The 19702-nt window shown below is 33.5% G+C and overlaps 1 protein-coding gene across 1 annotated transcript in view; it reads right to left on the bottom strand.

Annotated features, from left to right (window-relative positions):
- The window catches only part of LOC110810160 (uncharacterized), a 54737-nt gene extending 37353 nt beyond the window's left edge, over window positions 1-17384 (bottom strand). Inside the window, exons 1-5 of the mRNA XM_088218135.1 lie at window positions 17299-17384; window positions 17118-17154; window positions 16656-16704; window positions 15763-15880; window positions 1445-1692 (exon numbers count right to left, since the gene is read on the bottom strand). Of these exons, the coding sequence (XP_088074261.1) occupies window positions 1445-1692; window positions 15763-15880; window positions 16656-16704; window positions 17118-17143 (441 nt within the window). The 5' untranslated portion in view covers window positions 17144-17154; window positions 17299-17384. The remainder of the gene's footprint in view (window positions 1-1444; window positions 1693-15762; window positions 15881-16655; window positions 16705-17117; window positions 17155-17298) is intronic.
- Window positions 17385-19702: the final 2318 nt, after the last annotated feature.

Genomic DNA, 19702 nt, shown 5'->3' with positions numbered 1-19702 from the left:
CACACTTGGGTCCTCTCAAGTCGATGCGGTAGGTGAAGCATTACTTACCCGAGATCAAGTCTTGATCGAGATCCGGGTTAAACTGCAGCAGGCACAGACTCGTATGAAGGAAATTCCATAACAAGGGGCATCAAGATGTAACCTATGAGGTAGGGGATCTTGTGTGGCTCCGTCTGCAACCGTATCACCAGCATTCTGTCTCATTGGCACCCCGCCATAAGTTGTTTATGAAGTTCTATGACCCATTTTCCATTCTACAGCATGTGAGAACCGTTGCATACAAGCTTTGACTACCAGCTGAGTCCAAGCTTCATAATGTCTTCCATGTTTAGCTTCTCAAAACCTTTTAAAGGGAGACCTCCAGCCTCAATTCCCTCGCTACCTCTAGTGGAAAATGGTCGTATTATCCCTACTCCAGCTTCAGTATTGTGCACCCGACTTAATAGAAGCACCTGGGAACTTCTAGTGCATTAAAACAGAACGGATGTAGCTGATGCTACTTAGGAAAACCGTGAAACCTTCCAGACTGCTTATCTAGAATTTGAGCTTGCGGACAAGCTCTTTCTTTAGAGAGAGAGCGATGTTATAGACTCCTTAGTAGGTCGTTTTTATTTGAGAAAAGGAAATAAGGAGCTGATATGGTTTAGATTTATTCTATTTTAAAAACCTATCTCTTAGTTAGGAAAGCTTATCTCTTATTTAGAAATTAATTTTTATTATATGGTTAAGGTTTATCCTATTATGTAAATATATTTCTTAGTTAGGAAAATTTATCTCTTATTTAGAAATTTAATTTTTATTTGGGAAAGTTATCTCTTAATTAGAAATCTCCTTGATTTTTGCTACGAGAAACCTAAATAATAAAAATTTCCCATAATGTAATGTATCTAGTTCTATTTAAAGAGTTCTACAATTAATAAAGAGATAAACATAATTATAATTACAATATAGAGATTGGAGCTTTCTCTAACGAGATTCAAGGTACCAAGCTCCCTTTGATGAGTTTGGAAATAATTTACAAAAGGTCGGTCAAGAAATAATAACAAGGAAAAGAAGCAAAATCCGGAATCAGATTATTCGGTAAACCACCTGGTGACAAGATCCTGGTCTCAAAAACATAACACATACCTTGATTGTGATAATGATTCATGACCCCTTGATGACTCAAGATTACAACTCCTTCAACAATTATATTCTAAAATAATCTTGATTTAGCCAATAAACAATCTAATAAACTTCATTCCGACGATAGTTATGATATTACTAATATATTCCTATCTAATACAAAGAACCAAATATGTTGTACATTGCTAGAGACTTACACCTAACCTCAAAGTGGAATTAAATTGAATTTGATTAAATAAAGACTCTTAGATATTCACTTTGCCGTCTGCAGATGTATATGATAAACAAAATAAAGTTTAAATTTACCAATAAAATTTACCTCAAGTGAAACTGAATGCTTTTGAGCAGTTGAGCAAAAACAATCCTGAACAGAAGTCACTTGAATCGCCGACTTGCCTTTAAAGTCTATGCCTTTACCATCACCCTGCAAGGTGCTAGAACTAGGAGTCACATGAAAAACTCCTTCCACTAAATCCTGAGCACTTGAAAAATCTTCACATATGCAATGCGCTTTAAGGATTTTACTATCATTTTCCACCTCAACTGTCATATTTGTCGTCAAGCGTTCTGCAGACATATCAAATGATCCATAAGCACAAATGTGATTTAAAACCAACAAAAATATCTGTCTATTGAGCCAACTGTCTAACAATACACTAACCAGTGTTTTCATGATATAACACAAAATGGTAGGAAATGATAATCAGTTCTCAGTCCTTGTACAAAGAAGAAAGTTTAGGTGCTTGAAGCATTAGAAATTTTATCCATACAGGATACCGTGATTATAGTCTGTCATTGGCTAAAAACAGAAGAGAAAGAGGACAGACTCGTAACTGTCATTGTTAGCATAAAATGAACTGAACATTTTTTAAGAGGAAAAATAAACTGAATATTCTCTTTTTTTTTTTCCTTTTCTTTATTGGACGGAAAATGAAGAGGATTTAAGTGAAAGCTCAGGTTTTTACAATATAAGAACTGTGCCAGCTTCAATGGAGACATGTGAGGAAGACAAGGAGAAAGAATATCTAAATGAGATCACAGCTTTTACGATAAAAGCTTAGGCTTTTACAATGTTAGACAGGTTCATAGATTGGTAGGATAAGATAGATGGCTAGGACAGGACAAGTTACTAATTGGTTAGATTCTTAACCTACTATATGTTTGAAATTTTTAGGTAAGAAAATAACTAGTACAGCATAAAAGACCACATTATCCTCTGATGTCAGTAAGGGACAAGGAGAAAGAAGATTACTTGTTATTTCTGCTATAAATGACAGCCTTTTTGTGCACCTTTTATATCAAGAAAATAGGAAATAATCTTACATTAAAGATACTATACATTAGACCTAATAACTACGAATAACTAAGAGATATGATATAGAACTATCCCTAAAATTACTTCCAAAATCTCTGATCAAAATATACAAAATTATTCCTAAAATCACTAGCCAAGACTCCCCCTCAAGGCATATATTAGTATTGCAACATGCCCAACTTGCAAACCATGATATGGAAGGATCTACTACCAAGTCCCTTAGAAAAGAAATTTGCTAGTTGATTTTTGAGATCATGTGACGAACATCCAAAATTCCATGGACTGTATCCGGAAGAAAATAACCATAGGCCTTTCTTTGAAGGCATTGAATGGGAACCCAATCCCTTTTGATTAAGCCAAGAGGACAGAGAGACCACAAGATAAGGCAGGCAGTGGGCCTTAGGAAGTGACAAAACACCAGGCTCTGACGAATTTACCTTAGAGTTCTTAAGGATTGTTGGGATGTGGTAAAAGAAGACTTGATAAAAGTTTTTGAGGAGTTCTTCATAAATGATAAATATATAGTATGAACTCTACTTTTATCACCCTAGTCCCTGAAAAAGATAAATCTAAAAAGGTGTCCGATTATAGACCAATAAGCCTAGTGACAAGTGTTTACAAAATCATTGCAAATATTCTCACTCCAAAACTCAGGGTGTCTCTTGATCATATGATTTCCATTAATCAAAGTGCCTTTGACGGGGGCCAGACAGATCCTAGATGTGTCCTTAATGGCAAATGAGACTATAGAATACAGCAGGAGATCTAGAGGAAAAGGGACAGTTTTGAAGCTTGATTTCTAGAAGACTTCTGACCGGGTGAATTAGAGATTCTTGGATAGAGTATGGAGAGAAAAGGGTTTGTCAACAAATGGAGAAGGTGGATAAAGGGACATTTGTCCTCTTTCTGTTTTTTGGTGATAATTAATAGGACACTGAATGAATGGGTTAAGGTCTCTAGAGATTTAAGACAAAGGTGGGTCTCAACAACTGGGTATTAGAGTAGGTTGATTCTGACGAAACTCTTGCAAGTTTCATGGTCATGGTGAAAAATAAGAGTAAAGCTACAGTGTTCAAACCCCGTACGACACCCATTTTGGAGGAAATATGCGTGGTAAACCAAAAGCTTTCGGACTTTTGAGGTCCAAAATGTATAAATCACAATAGCAAACCCGAACTATGGTTGACTAACAACTGATTATTTTTTATCAACAATTGGAAATGCTCATTGAAATCTTACAAACCAGCATGTGGATTGGCGAAACAACCGCTCAGATAAATTCCTCCGCCTCTATTGTAAATATTAATAAATAAATATTACAGAACCCTACCTAAAGAAACTGGGGTTGGTAGCTAAAGTTAGAAAGGTAATCAAGCTGGTAACGATATTTTGAAAATTGAAATTCCTATTTTTAATGGAAAAACTCCTAGAACACATATCAGAATATGCAACAAGTATTTCCATACTTTCAACATCCCAGAAGACAGTAAAGTGGAAACAGCTTCAATGTATCTTGAAGACAAGACATAAATCTGGTTCCACACGTTAGCAAATGACTCAAATATGTTTGAATAGAAAGTATTCGAAGTGGAACTGATATGAGCAGAGGATGGGCAACTCACAAGAATCGAACTTTTATCTTTTCAAGAGTCTTTTTATGACAAGAAATGACTCAAATATGTTTGAATGGAAAGTATTCGAAGTGGAACTGATATGAGCAGAGGATGGGAAACTCACGAGAATCAAACTTTTATCTTTTCAAGAGTCTTTTTATGACAAGAAATTGCAGCAACATGAATGTTGGAGTCGGATTAGCATTCTAGAGTCCAAGAGGATTTTCTACTTTAAGAAATTAATTAATTAAAAAGAGTTGGAATCATAAAAATGGAAAGAAACCCAAAGGAGGAAAAATTCATATTCCTAATCAAATTCTCACCCTTAATTTTCTCATGAATAATACTGATTTTTATCCTAAAATTCTTTTCCTAAATTTTCTCCTAATTTTCTCATGGAAGAGAAATTATTTTCTACTTTAACTTGGAAGCTTCTAAAGCATCTTCAACTCAACTTCTTCAACAACAATTAATTAAATATTGAAATCCAAATCCAAGTTCAATAAAGCATGGATAATTCAACTACAACCCTACCGCTTTTCGAGAGAGAAAACTTTTATTTTAATTATATTTATGCTTCTTTAAATTAATATTTTATTAGATTCCTAAATAAAAATGTATTTAAAATTTTTCTAGTATTTAGTTTTTGAATTCTATTATGATTAGTAAAGCTTATGCCTATATAAAGGTTTTACTCCTTTGGTTTTAGACGTCGAAGTTTGAGATCAATAAAATTAAACTTTTAACTTTAGTTAGTCGTTTGCTAAGTTTCTCTTTAGGGAGCTTTCTTCAACTTTCTTGTTGAGTAATGAATTGATGTCTACTTATCAAGATAATTTGTTGAGTTTTTCATTAATTTTTTTCTTGAGTTCATTTGAACTTATTAAGATATTTCTTATGGCGTTCTATTCAATTCAATTTATCCCAGTTACTTTAATTTGCATTTACAAGTTGAATGCGGTTAAGTAGGGAAGGTTTTCTTTTTGAAATAAGTTAAATAAAAAGGGTTTATTTAGAGATTTAAGATTCTACATGCTAATGTTATATGTGGAGTTTTGGATTGAAAGTGTTGATTCCGGATTCCACATCACTTGATATCAAAGTTTAGGTATTAGATAGATCTTACTATCTTTCATAATCTATCCTTACATATTTATTTCATTGGTTATTACTTTACATATCTTTGTATCCATTCCTACCCATCAAGAAAAAAATTACAAAAAAAAAATCATCTTCATAGTGTCTTTCCTTGCACTCTAAATTTTCTCATGAAAGAGAAATTATTTTCTACCTCAAGTTAAAAGCTTTTAAGGCATATTCAACTCAACTTCTTCAACAACAATTAATTAAATATCGAAATACAAATCCAAGTGAAATAAAGTATGGAGAATTCAACCACAACCAAATTAATATTTTATTAAATTCCTATATAAAAATATAATTAGAATTTCTCTAGTATTTAGTTTTTGAATTCTATTAGTCGAAGGTTTATGCCTATATAAAGACCCTACTCCTTCAGTTGTAGACATCGAAATTTGATATCAATAAAATTAAGTTTTTATCTTTATTTAGCCGTTGGCTAAATTGCTCTTTACGGAGGTTTCTTCAACCTTCTTCTTGAGTAAGGAATTTATATCTACTTATCAAAGTAATTTGGGGCGTTTTCATCAATTTTTTTCTTGAGTTGATTTTAACTTATCAAGATATTTGTTATGACATTTTAATCAATTCAATTTATCCCAATTAATTTAGTTTGCATTCACAAGTTGAATGTCAGTTAAGTACAAAAGGTTTATTGAGAGATTTAAGTTTCTGCAAGCTGATGTTATAAGTGGGATTTTGGATTGCATGTATTGATCTCGGGTTCCAAATCACAAAAAGAAACTCATACCAATAGTGAGGATGCATAGATCGTGTACCTTGTGATCAAGGATGAGCTTTTATTATCATATTATTTTAATTTTTATCTTTTTCTATTTTTATCTAAGGTTAAAAAATATATTATTAGTTTTAATTAATTTACTAAAAAAATGTTAGGATATTAATTTGTATGTTATTTTTAGGATTTACTTATTTTAATATATGTGTTATTTTTGTAAGTTCCTCAAAACTATATAACAAGATCTCATTGTAAGAATTAAAGCAGAGAAAAATAAAAGTTATCTTATCTTCTCCAAAAGATAAACCTTCTCTCTATTTTCAATTAATTGTCAAGTTCTATCACTCCCATACGGATCAGATTGATATCAGAGCATTTTAATCCTAACTGTATATGGTTAAGACTATAAGTGGTTACAAGGAAACAAGAGAACCGCTTTCTATTCTCAATGTTCACTGAAGACCCTCAAGAAGAACCACAAGTTTAGAGTTTGTTATAATGGCACAAGACTCTATTGTAGTCGACTTAGCCAAGCAAATTGCTAATCTGTCTGAACAGATGGCAAAAGTTATGCCTTAGATGGAGGATCAATCCTGTGATGATTCTGATAAAAACTCTACGAGACAATTAAAAGCCCCGGTCCAGTTTAAGAAAAAAGAAACAAGATCAGTCTCCTCAAGAAGAGGAAAGAGAGAGGCTGCCAAGACCGTTTAAGGTGGAGGCAAAAATCGACATTCCATCATATGACGGTTTAATTGATGCTGAGAAATTAGATTCTTGAATCAATCAATTGGAAATTTACTTTACCATATATAGGTAAAATAGTGAAGACAAAGTCTCATTGGCAAGACTAAAATGACAAATCATGTCTTAGCATGGTGGAATTCATATATACAAACCCATGAGGGTGAAAAAATCACTTGGGATAATTTTTTAGATCTCATCCTAAAAGAATTTTATCCAATGAGCTACCAAGAAGATCGATAGAGGCGATGGCACAACCTACGTCAAAAGCGAGACCAATCAGTGCAAAAATATACCACTGAATTTAGACATCTATCTATAGCATTAGGAGTTTCAATAGATTCATCTGAGACGTTCATAAAATATATCTCAGGACTATTGTCACGTATAAGTACTGAGATCTCACTTTATAAACCAAACGATGTGTCTAGCGCAAGTCTGATAGCTATGACCATTGAAAAGAAAAATAACCGTAACGAGCAATCCTTTGAAGGCTCAAAATCAGGCTTCTCAAAACAGAAAAAGTTTAAGAAAGCTACTTCAGCCTTATCGTCCTCATCATCATCAAGTACTAGAAGATACTATGACTACTGTAAGATCGAGGGTCATATAAAGGAGAAATACTGGAAGTTGCATCCAGAATTGCACCCAAAGAAAAGACTAAATAGTAAGATTGTGGCAGCAACAACCTGTGATAATGAACCTATAGTAGTTGATCAAGTTCAAAGAGCATATCCAAACTTATCTCTAATGACAACACAAAAAGTTATGGATTCAAAGTCACTTACCAAGCATGACAAACAAGATGAGTTGTTTGTCCTAAAAATTCAAGTAAAGGAAGAGGTGATTACTGTCGTGGTGCCTTGGTGCCGTAGTGGATAATGGAAGCCAAAGAAATCTCATCTCTAAACAATTGGTGCAAAAGTTAGGATTGTCCACAATCCCTCACCCTAAGTCATACCTGTTAGGTTCAATTCACAAAGATGCGGGGCTTCAAGTTAATCAACAATGTACTTTTCGATTTGCTATTACCAGTTAGTTTATCGATGAAGAGATCTATAATGTAGTCCCCCTTGATATCTGTTAGGTAATACCTAAAATCCTTATTTATGGGACCGAGATGTCATTTATTATCAGCGAGCTCAAAGAATTCAATTAGTAAAGAATGAAGGAAATATCTCTTTTCTGGTTAAAAGATGAAACAAACTGTTGATTTGATCACTGTGTGTCAAGTCAAGCGAATGATTAATTCATCAAAGAAGTTTGTATTACTATTTATATGATCTTCTGAATATGAGGGATACACAAAGACAATCAATATTGTTAATCCAACTCACATAACTATTGTTAAGTCATCTCAAAACAAAGAAAAATGAGATAACAAAGTTGTGCGGAGAATTTCTTAACCTATTTTCTAAAGAACAAGGTTTACCACTAAAGCAGGAAGTGGAACATGAGATTCAACCCATCCTAGATTCATCACTTCCGAATTTAAGAATGTATCGGTATTCTGTAGTAGAGAATGAAGAAATAAAAAAAGCAAGTGTCTGATTTTCTTGAGAGTGGTGTTATAAAACCAAACAATTCACCTTGTGGGTCACCAGTGGTTCGTTTTCCTAAAAAGGATAGTGGTTGGCATATATGTATTAACTATCGTGTCTTGAACAAAATCACAATGAAGAATCGATACCTTCTTCCCAGAATAGATGATCTACTGGATCAACTGAAGCATGCCTATTATTTCACAAAATTGGATTTGAAATCTGGTTACCATCAAGTACAAATCCGAGAAGAAAATTCTTGGAAGACGGCTTTTAAGACAAGACAAGATTTGTTTGAGTGGCTAGTTATGCCATTTGAACTCTGTAATGCTCCTGCTACATTTATGCGATTGATGAATGATGCTTGTGACCTTTCATTGATCAATTTGTCATTGTTTATCTTGATGATATTCTCATCTACAACTGTACTTAGGAGAAACACTTAGATCATTTGAAAAAGGTAATCGAATTGCTACAAAAATAACTCGACTTTAATTAAAAAAAAAGTGTGAGTTTGGGCAGATATCATTGTTATACATTAGATTCATCATGGGTAATGGCGAATTGCAAATTGACCCAAAAAAAGTGAAGGCTATTCGAGAGTGGCCTCGGCCAAATGTCACTGAAGTACGAAGTTTTATGGGAGCTTGTCAGTATGCTAGAAAATTTATTTGGAATTTTTTTATGATAGCACTTCCTTACATAAACTAACAAAGGCAAGTCGACGTTTTAAATGATGAACCCGGAAAAGTTATGTGTTCAGTGGAGAATTTGCATACCAACAATGAGACTCCATTACTAAAAGATTCTATCCTTGAAAAGAAAGAACAAAGAAGCATTTTGTGTTGGAAAGAAATGACAAAAACCAATTGCATCAAAGTGGTTCACTAGAGAAATGGAAAAATCTACGTTTCTCAATCTCAAATTTTAAGATCCAACAGAGTTGGATTCCTCTAAAAGAATGGGGAGTAATGATCAAGGATGATCTTTTATTATTATTATTATTTTAATTTTTATCTTTTTCTATTTTTATCTAAGGTTAAAAAATATATTAATGGTTTTAATTAATTTACTAAAAATGAAAGAATATTAATTTGTATGTTATGTTTAGAATTTATTTATTTTAGTATATGTGTTATTTTTATAAACTCCTCAAAACTATATAAGAAGTTTCATTGTAAGAATTAAAGCAGAGAAGAATGAAAGTTATCTTATCTTTTTTAAAGATAAATCTTCTCTATATTTTCAATTAATATATGTTTGAAAGTTGTCAAGTTTTATCTCTCCCATATGGATCACCTTGACTCAAGCATTGAGTTGGCTATATAACAAGAACAAACAATAGATGACATTAATCATCATAATAAGCCGAAACATTCTAGAACTTCCAAATGAAGTGTTTCCATCACTAAAAATGTCTCTAAACTTCAATATTTTCAAAAAGCAACACCTATGAGAATTCCAAATCATACAAAATTGAAGAGGAACAATTTTTATGATAGATGCGGAGAAAGATATTCTCCGAGGCATCATTATAAAGAAAAAGTAGTAATAGCAATGGAAACATATGAGGAAGAAAAATGAGAAAGTGAAGAGAATCGATCTCCCGATAGCAAGCAGCTGAATAATGCAAAAGATCCACAGAGACTTCTTTAGTAACACAGTAAATATATATACACAAAATAATATTTGTATATATTATTATAACAAATAGTAATAATAACACCAAATATTTGGAAGCTAAATCTCAACCTTAAAAGGGAAGATTAATTCTCAATGAGAGGGAATTGTTAAGAATCAGGTGTATATACTCAGAAATGAACAAGGAAGAAGAAAGGTGCACGAAGGAAACAGTGAAATCGGCTACATGAAATAAAAAAAAATTGGGAGCAGAGTGCGAACAGTAGAACCGTCTACAAAGAAGCAAAGCCCAAAACCCGAGGCGCCGAACTAGTCCCTGAACCGGTGAACCGTTTCTTCTCCATGAGGTAAATTGACCCAAGCGTTTCAGATTTTCTATCTCCAACCGACGGATCCTTCACCTAAACAAGCAGCTTTTCTTCATCATCTAGCAACGTTTGACGATGCAAATGAAGATTTTGATATCGATTCATGTATATAAATAATGGATTGTATCGTAAACTTGATCATGTAATTTTTATGGAAATGAATCTCAAATAAATTTATCTTTTCTCTATCTCGATCTCTATCTCTCTTTTCTCTCTCTCTTCTTTCAGCTACCTCTCTCTCTCAAACAGCCTCTCTTTCTCTCTCTAATCATTCATCTCTCTCTCCTAATCTCTTTTTTCCTCTCTCTTCTCGATCTCCCCTCTTTTTTCTCTAAATTTCTTTCCTCCCTCATCTATTTCTTTATTTTCACAATCTTCCCTCCTTCTTTCTCTAATTTTCTTTTCTCCCCCATCTATTTCTTTATTCCTAGAATCTTCCCCTCTCCCTCTTCTTTCTCTAAATTTCTTTTCTTCCCTTTTTAATTCTTTACTTCAAATTTTTCCCCCACAATTTTATTTTTCTTCAAAATTACCCATATTTCTCAATTTTTACCATAAATACCACAAATTAATTTCTTTAATCAAAATTAAGATTTCAGTGAATTACATGTCAAAGTTGGGTCCCAACACTTACGCTCAGAGTTTGATGGAAAAGGTGTTATCATAGTTACATTCATGGTTTCCAAATGAGATCATGGCTTTAGATAACTTCTTTGGCTTACTTGTGGTCTTGTATAACTCGTTCGTTTAACTTCAAACCTTCTAATTGGTCAAGCATGTAGCTTCCAACAACTCTCTTTGGTCTCAACTTCCCAAGATAGTCTCATTTTAACTTATCCTTATCGAGAAGATCTTGATCTTTTTTTTCTAGCTGTTCATGAAGAGTATTGGAACCTATCCCTACTTTTTCTATAGAGACTGTATGAATTATAGCTCTTTTCCGACTTTCCTCTTGCTGCACATGAGAATAGGTTTGCCTCAAAGGGTGTAAGGGTCCTTATCAAGTATATTAACCCATATTTAATCACATTCTATGTCCAAACCAGCCAATATATCATATATACACTCCTCTAATAGTTTTTGGAACTAGCAAACATCATCAAGACAATTCATCGAGAAGTCTTGGTAATAATTGAATTCTTACCATATATCACTTAATTCGGTGAAAATATCGACAAATAGTTATCTCCCCTAATTTTATCCCATGCCCTTTATTTCGTAATCATAAATTTGTTCATCATTGCCCGTTTGAAAACATGTATGAGATGCTGCCTCAAGCAATTTATGGTTGCATGGAGTTGATGAGCCAATGCATGACAAGAGAGTTTTCATATTCATATTGATTGTAGGTAGAACTGGTGGCAGCTAGTTTCAGCTTATTTTCAAGTAACATAGCCCTTGCAGAGCTTGAAAGAACAATAAACAAGACATTAACCATGTAAGATAATTAGTTCAATCCAACTTCAAGGGGCTGGTTTGCAAGGAGGTGTTCTCACCAATCCAGCCATACTTCCAGCAGCTGGTTTTCCTCATTAGTCATGATGGACTTCTTGTTAGTTTTTTGATTTATCAACAAGTGTACAATTGGTGAGATCCAAAAATACAGACCCTCAAATACTATAATTTAAGCTCACTGCTGAGCGATTAAAAATATCACTCCATCAGGTGACAGTAGCTCTCATGTCTTGATGTTGTGAAATGAAGATCTCTAGTTATTTCTGCTATAATATTATAGCCCATTTATACACCTTTTACAGCATTTGGGAGGATGTGTTTGGTATTATGGGGATGAGTTGGGTCATGGTGGGTAGTGTAAGTAAAGAAAGAATTGTGGGCATGGGTTGGTTTATGTAAAAAAAAAAAAACAATTGCTTACTTGAGCCCTGGGAATTTCTTTCTTTTAAGAATACGTTCGTATTTGATTAGAATTTCTCTTAGATTCCACCCGGCCTCGTGAGGTGAGTGATTCTTTCTTTTCGACTAGAGGAGTGCTCTTTGAAAGTAAAGGAGCAAAGAAAAGGCGTGAGTGGGCATCAAAGCGAGCTGCTCAGAAGGCTCATCAGTCTCAACTAGCTCAAAGGAAAAGAAAAAGGACAAAGGTCACCAAAGAAGAAAAAGAAGTCGAAAAAGAGTAGGCAAAATCAGTCTTCAGTTGGAGAATTTTGAATGAAACCTCTAATATCTAAGAAGTCCTCTAAATCTAAATGATTTATCCTCCATCTCAATCTGAATCGTAAGGTAGCCTCAAAGATGAAGGAATAGCTGCTCATTCCATGAACGAGGCCTAAACTTATTAAAGCTTCATGTCTGTCTATCACTTTTATAAGTGATGATGAAGGTGATGAGGTTAACCCATTACATTAGCGAAGAAGGATGATAGGATGGAATCATCCGAAAGAAAGGTCTCGTCCCCCATACATAGAGTTTACTCTCCTGAGTCCAAACCAATCAAAGACTTTGGGGAAGCAAAGACAAAAGCATGGTCGAGATTTGCTTTCACCCACAAATAGCAGCTAACAAGAAGGAGAGGCTCACCGATCTTAGCTAGGCCGGTAGATCACTTCGGGGATCTACCTATGGAGCTTTATCAAAAGAGGGCCGTACTCCTGGGTCGTCTTGCGCTACTTGGGACCCTACAAAGAAAGGCTAGCTCGGTCCAAGGAGACAGGAAGGAAGACATGAAGTCAGGCTAAAGTTGCAGAGCAATGCAGGGAATCTGAAGCATGCCTATCGAGGCGGAGTAATTGGGGGGAAAAAGAGATTGAAACTACATTAGCTTATCGAAATGGATTGGAAGAGAAGTGGACAACTAAGCTGTTGGAAGCTCTCTCTGTCTCCTTTCGTAAAGGAATTCATTTGATTCGCTTTCTCCAAGGGGGATATCTGGTCTTTGATCCTTGCAGCACCCTGCTGGTGTAGTACACTGGCTTCTACACACCATCCTCCTCCCAAACCAGCACAGAACTAATTGCCGCCTAGGAAGTGGCAAGGTACAAATACAATAGATTCCCCGGCATCGGCTTCGTGAGCAGTGGGGGAGATACGAGAGAATCCTTCAAAGTGTTGGAAGGCCACCTGACATTCCTCATTCCATTCAAAGTCTTAAATATTGCGCAAAACTTTGAAGAATGACAGACAATTCTCTGCAGGCTGGTAGATGAATCGATGGGGAGCTGCTATTCGCCCGGTTAGCACTTAGACCTCCTTGATAGTTTTTTGGGGCGCCATATCCAATATAGCTTGGATCTTCTGAGGGTTTCTATATGATTCCCCCCTAAATTTAGCTAAATGATCTGAAAGATCATTTAGGCATAACAGGGGATAGACATATGACATCCCTCTAGGAAACCATAAACCCTATGAATTTTCCAGATGTCACTCCGAAGGCACACTTCAATGGGTTCAGCTTCATCTGAGACTTCCACAGAGTCTCAAAAGTCTCCCGCAATTCATCAATATGCTGGTTGGACACCATACTTTTGACCAACCTGCCATTTATGTACGCCTCCATATTCCTCCCAAGCTGATCTTTGAACATTTGATTCACCAACCTCTGATAAGTGGCACCAGCATTTTTCAGGCCAAAAGGTATGACCTTATAGCAATAGGTCCCCTGATGCGTCACAAACGAGGTCTTCTCCTCATCCTCCTTTACCATCCGGATCTGATGATACCCAGGGAGGGCGTCCATGAAGCTCAACAACTCGTGCCTAGAAGTGGAGTCGACGAGTTGGTCTATGTTTAAGAAGGGTAGAAATCCCTAAAGTCATCTTTGAAAAGCCCCCAGACGAGATATTTAGAAAACCATTGTACATCCGAGTCCACATGGATGGGGTGCCTCTATCAAGGGTATTGGCGGATAATGGTGCAGCCGTCAATATTCTCCCCATTCGGAAGCTTGGGAAAGAATGAGGAGGACTCTAAACCTAAAACTAGGCAGCCAATACCATTTTTTGGATTGTGTGGAGGGAGAGGAATGCAAAAGCTTTTGAAGGAATTGAGACTGACATTGTAAACATTAGGGATAGATAAATTCACACTTTTGGTAGTATTTTGTTAGGCCATGACATACTAGATTACGAAGATATTAGGTTAGTTATTGACCATTTGATAGATCTGTAATTATTTTGTATACGGGCGGTACTCCCTTGCTATCTTTGTACATAATAACACTTTTCACTTTTATCTCGGAAAAAAAAAAAAAAAGAAGTAACATAATAAAGACGATGAATTACACCAAATAACTAGACATAAATCAAGAGATATGAAAAAGTTCTTGAAAGTACTCCTATCATTGGCCAACATATACAAAATTATTTCTAAAATCACTAGTCAACATTTTTTTCTTAATTCATATTAGTAATTGGTAGTGGTGGTGGTAACGGTAGCAACAATAGTGACATTGGCTGTGGCGACAACCACAATGATGGTTCAACAAAAATAGCCATTATGATGGCGACAGCAGGGTGGAGACAACAGCAACACCGACAATGGCAGAACAGCAACGACAACAGTAGTAATGGCAGAGGCAACAACTGAAACAATGATGGCAATGGCAGTGGCGACACTAAGAGTGACACCGATGGGGGAACAATAGCAACAATGAGAGTGTTGGTAGTGATGATGGAACGACAATGAAGATAAGATGGTGGCAGTCATGATGGTAGTGGCGTTAATGGCGGTGGCATTAATGGCGGTGATGACTATAGAGATAGGACTAGCAATAGTGGTGGTCAGCGGCAACAATAAAAAAGGAGGTGGCACGGTAATTGTGTTCGGCAGCAACAGGGGCAAAAGAGATAGTGGTATGAGCAGCTGTAGCAGCAGTGGCAGCAGAATGGGGTGACAGTGGTCATGGTAGCAGCAACGACGGTGCTGCTTCTGGAGGCACAATATCGAGTGGTGGTCATGATGACAATGATAGTGATGATAGCATCAATGGTGGCGATGGTGATGGTAGCAACAGCAGCAGTAAGGATGATTACGACAGTAATAGCAATTGATTGACAGTAGTAACAATTTTGGCGCCAAATTCAGCAATGTGAATTGGAGCAGCGACAGTGCTGGTTATGATATTCCTGTCAAAGGATAGATGTAGAAGAAAAAAATTATACAATTATTTTAGTTTTTAGAGAAATATCCAGGTAGGTAGTGTTAATTTTTCTCATGAAGTTAATATAATACTGTGCCACTTGTCTTTCCCTATCCATAAAAAAGTTTACCTTCAATGTAAAAATTTTTTATATGGACTGCACTTCCTTTGTGCTTCTATATATACACATGTTGTCTAAAAAAAATGAACTTCCCAACATTAGGTAGGGTAAAATAAAAAATAAATAAAAAGATAAAAACTTTATCTCCCTTACAATACCCTACCAATATACGAAATGTAGCCTTAATACAGTGATAGAATGTTCTGTAATTTCATTAACAAGTAAACAATAAAAAAGAAAGCAAAATGCTGATGCAAGGGATTAGTTATGGAGTACCTAAAATAGAACTTCAACTTAAAGCTGTAGAGATGAAGACAACAAACCTCTAATGGGATGGGTTTGAGTACATACAGGTCTCCAGACATGATTTATTGTCTTCTGCTTTTTCTTCCGACCCATATCTCTTGGCCGACGGCTCAAGTTATAGTAAGAGCAGTGTCCCTATCATGTTAAATGGTACCACCAGATATTAAGTCAACCACGGACTTGTATTAGTTGACAGCTAACTTTACATTTAATCTTGAGTTTAATCTTTATTTGACTTCAAAAGCATTCTAATCAATTGTTTTGAACCTTCAGATTAAGTGTACATTAGGAACAAATGAAATACCCTTTAGGAATTCATTTAAAACTCATAATTTTCTGAAGACATCTCCATTTTTCATATTTCAAATGTTGCTGTGAAGGCAAGGACCAAATAAAGCAAACCAACTTCTCTTCTAAACTACCATAAATTCATTTTTCAAAGTTTATTGATTCTGATTTGGAACTAAGTATTCAAGTTTTTAGGTATAAAAACTAACAACATTTCCAAATAAATTCAAGAAAAAAAAAAAGGTTGTTCCAAAAGTAACTAAGAGAATTCCATATACTCAAGATTCGCACCAAAGGAGGCCTGAAAAATTTTTAAGTATATAGCACCTGAAATTCGAATGGAGTTTTCCTGGTCTCAAAGACGACCTGGAACCATATACAACCAGCAATGCAATTCTCGAAGTATATAGCACCTAAAGGGAAAAGGAATGGTCGTTCTCGCTACTACTAAAGGAAAAAAGTATCGACCATAAATCTTATAAATTTTACACTCTTGATAGCAAAAATGGTGAAAGGTCAAAGAGACCTAGCGATGAGTATACGAGTTACTCAGTATAACAGAAAGGAAAAAAATATATCATACAAACACAAAAATCAAAGCTTAAAACCTGAAACTGGTTACCGGCTTTGGTTGGAGATATGCATTCGCAAATTTCGGTAGATGATCAGCCCTGCAATCATAGTCAAATAAAAAAAATTAGACAAAAAACCTGTTGTTATATCTACTTGTCTAAGCCCAATAACCAAACATATCCCAGGGAACAAATCACTGGTTGTCCTCAAAAAAAAATTGAATCTAACGATAGAGCTAGCACTTGTAACTACGCGAAAGGACTGCTTAAAACTTCAAAAAGCCGAAATAAGGAGAAAATTGTTACTCTCATGATAAACGAAGCTCCGGTAAAACCAAAATCAGGGAAGATAAGAGAAAACCCATCATCACGAACGTATTTGTCAGAAAGTTAACTTCGGTGAAAGTTGTTGGTTTTCTGGTAATAGCACCATAAAGGTTTAAATATTCAGTTTCGTGGATTTTATATCACTTTTCTTCAGTAGTCAGTTTAGTGGATTTGAGAAGACGAACCTGGAGTGAGACCTGGAGAAGAACATCCCCTCTCGTCCTGCACTTCGTTCAGAAAGTTTTGAACAGACGAGAGAATTCAATAACAACAGCCCATCAACACAATAACAAAAAGGAAAAGAAGATACTGAAAGAGATGAGACCTAAACGAGAGGGAACAAAGCAGAACGATGACAATAATTACCGAACAAACAAGAAATGATTGAGCAGAGAAGGAAAAATGAGAGCAACGAGTTGCTGTTTGTGTTTGTCGCGGGGGTGAAAATGTTATTAAAATAAATTTATATTTTAATAAAAAAAAGTCAGTAAATTATTATATCAGTCTTCAAATATTGGCATCTGTTTTCTGATTGTGTTTTCAATATTATTTTTATTACAATTTAATCTTTAAAATTTTCATTTATTTCAAACATTTCTTAACCAAAAAAAAGTTAAAAAGATTAAAAAAAATATTGAATGCCTTGAAATAAAAAAAAAAAAAAAAAAAACTAAAGATTAAATTGTAACCATAAAACATTATATAGAAACTAATTTAATAATTTATTGTAAAAAAGTATGGTTATGTTTAAATAATTCAATTAATTTATTTTATTTTCAAAGTATTCCAATTATTTTACCTTTTTTAAAAAAATTAAAGAAAATTAAATATGTAAAAACGTGAAGAATTAAATTGTAACCAAACAAAAATATAATCAAATTTGTAACGAATGTCAAATTTTATAAATTAATTTAACAATTTGTCTTAAAAAATTATAATTATTTTTAAATAATTTAATTAATTAGTTAAATTTATTTTTTAAAATTATTTCTAAAATATTCAAATATTATTTAATTATTTTAACTTTATAAAAATTGAACATTTGAAATAAATTGAAAATATAAAGAATCAAATTATAATAAAAAAATATCATAAATTAAATTATAATAAGTATTAAATTTTGAAAGCTAATTTAATAATTGCAAAAATTATTTTTATCTTGAAAAATAAAAAAAAAATTATATTATAGGTATTGAAATCACAAAAAATAGAATAATAGTTATTTATTTTTTAAAAAATAAATATTAATTGAATTATTTATTCATATTTTTATTTATATTAACAATCAAATCACTAAATCTAAAATAAAATTTTGATAATTTAACAAATTGAATTTTTATTTTAAAACTAAAATTATTATGTGTTAATAAGCTTCTAATATTTTAAAAATCAAGTCTATTATTAATAAATTTTAGAAATTATTTGTATATCTTTTTGTAAAATCAGTTTTTGTTGAGAATGTAAAACCAGTTTTTGTGCAAATACTATTTTGATATCTACGTGTAAATATTATTTTAGTCTCGTCACTATTTTGTTTTATATATTTGATTTGATTTTTATAAAATTTATTTACTCTTTTAGTGCTCCATCTTTAAAAAATATTCACATTTTCTCTATTTGTTAACACCATTAACGTATCTTTAGAAAATATCCAACATAATCCTTATGACCCAGCAAAGTTGTCTATTTTCATAATATATATATATATATATACAGTCACAGGCAAAAATTAAAGATTAAATAAATTAAAAAGAATACATATATATTTATGGGATTTATTCGTAATTGAATCTAAAATTTCAGTCACATTTTTTATAAGATTGTCATATAGTTTACTATAATTTTATAATTCAAAATATCATCTTTGATTTGATCCCTTTGAATTTCATATTTAAAGATGCAACCGAATTTGTTCATTAAAAAATTAATTCAATACATTTCTTATGTACTCATAAATGTTATATTGAATTTGAATCAAATTTCACACCGACAAAGATTGCTAAGAAATACTTCTGTTTCCAATTTTTGAAACTTCCAAATCTTCCCTGCAATCCATTTTTTTCTTATCCTTTGGTAAAAAAAATTCATTTTCTTTCGGAGGTAAAATCAATAAAGATTTCTTTTTCGAAGTTGAATACCGACTTTTAAATAATAAACAATATAAAAATTTATCCTAAAGTTTCTACTTTCTAGAACATTTTATATTGGTCATTAAGGGAAGAATCTCAAATTATGTTTATTTGGGGAATAATATTAAAAGCATACGATTAATTCCTGGAACTTTTGTGCAGAAAATACCAAATAACACGGAGACTTTCCATGCCTTATCTGGGTCAATGAACCTCGCCAGTTCACAAAATACCAAATAACATTTCTGTTACATTTTGCAAATTCAAGTGGTCCGTTGATTCATGTAAAAACACAATAGTAAATTGCAATTTCGTCTTCTATAAATTGAGTTCAGAAACTTTTTATGTAAATAAGATGAGACACTGATTTGAACATAGCATAGAGCGAAGCTATAATTTAGCCAAAATGCAAACCACTATCTAATAATAATAATAATAGAGTTTTGTAATATTAAATCCTATAAAAAGTAAGACAATAACCTGGTTTAGTACCAAGCCACCGTATAATGCACCATATTTTTTATAATCATGTTGACTGTCATGCCAAATCCATTTGATCAAAAACTTTAACATAACCTATTCAGAAGAAACACACACGCTATAAAATGAAAACAGGGATCAATCTAAATGAAGAGTGCAAA

Source organism: Carica papaya, chromosome 4 (genome assembly GCF_054855325.1).
Source record: "Carica papaya isolate Zhongbai chromosome 4, ASM5485532v1, whole genome shotgun sequence".
Classification (NCBI taxonomy): Eukaryota; Viridiplantae; Streptophyta; class Magnoliopsida; order Brassicales; family Caricaceae; genus Carica; species Carica papaya.
The sequence above is the reverse complement of the archived record's forward strand: the minus strand, read 5'-3'. Positions and strand labels throughout refer to the sequence as shown.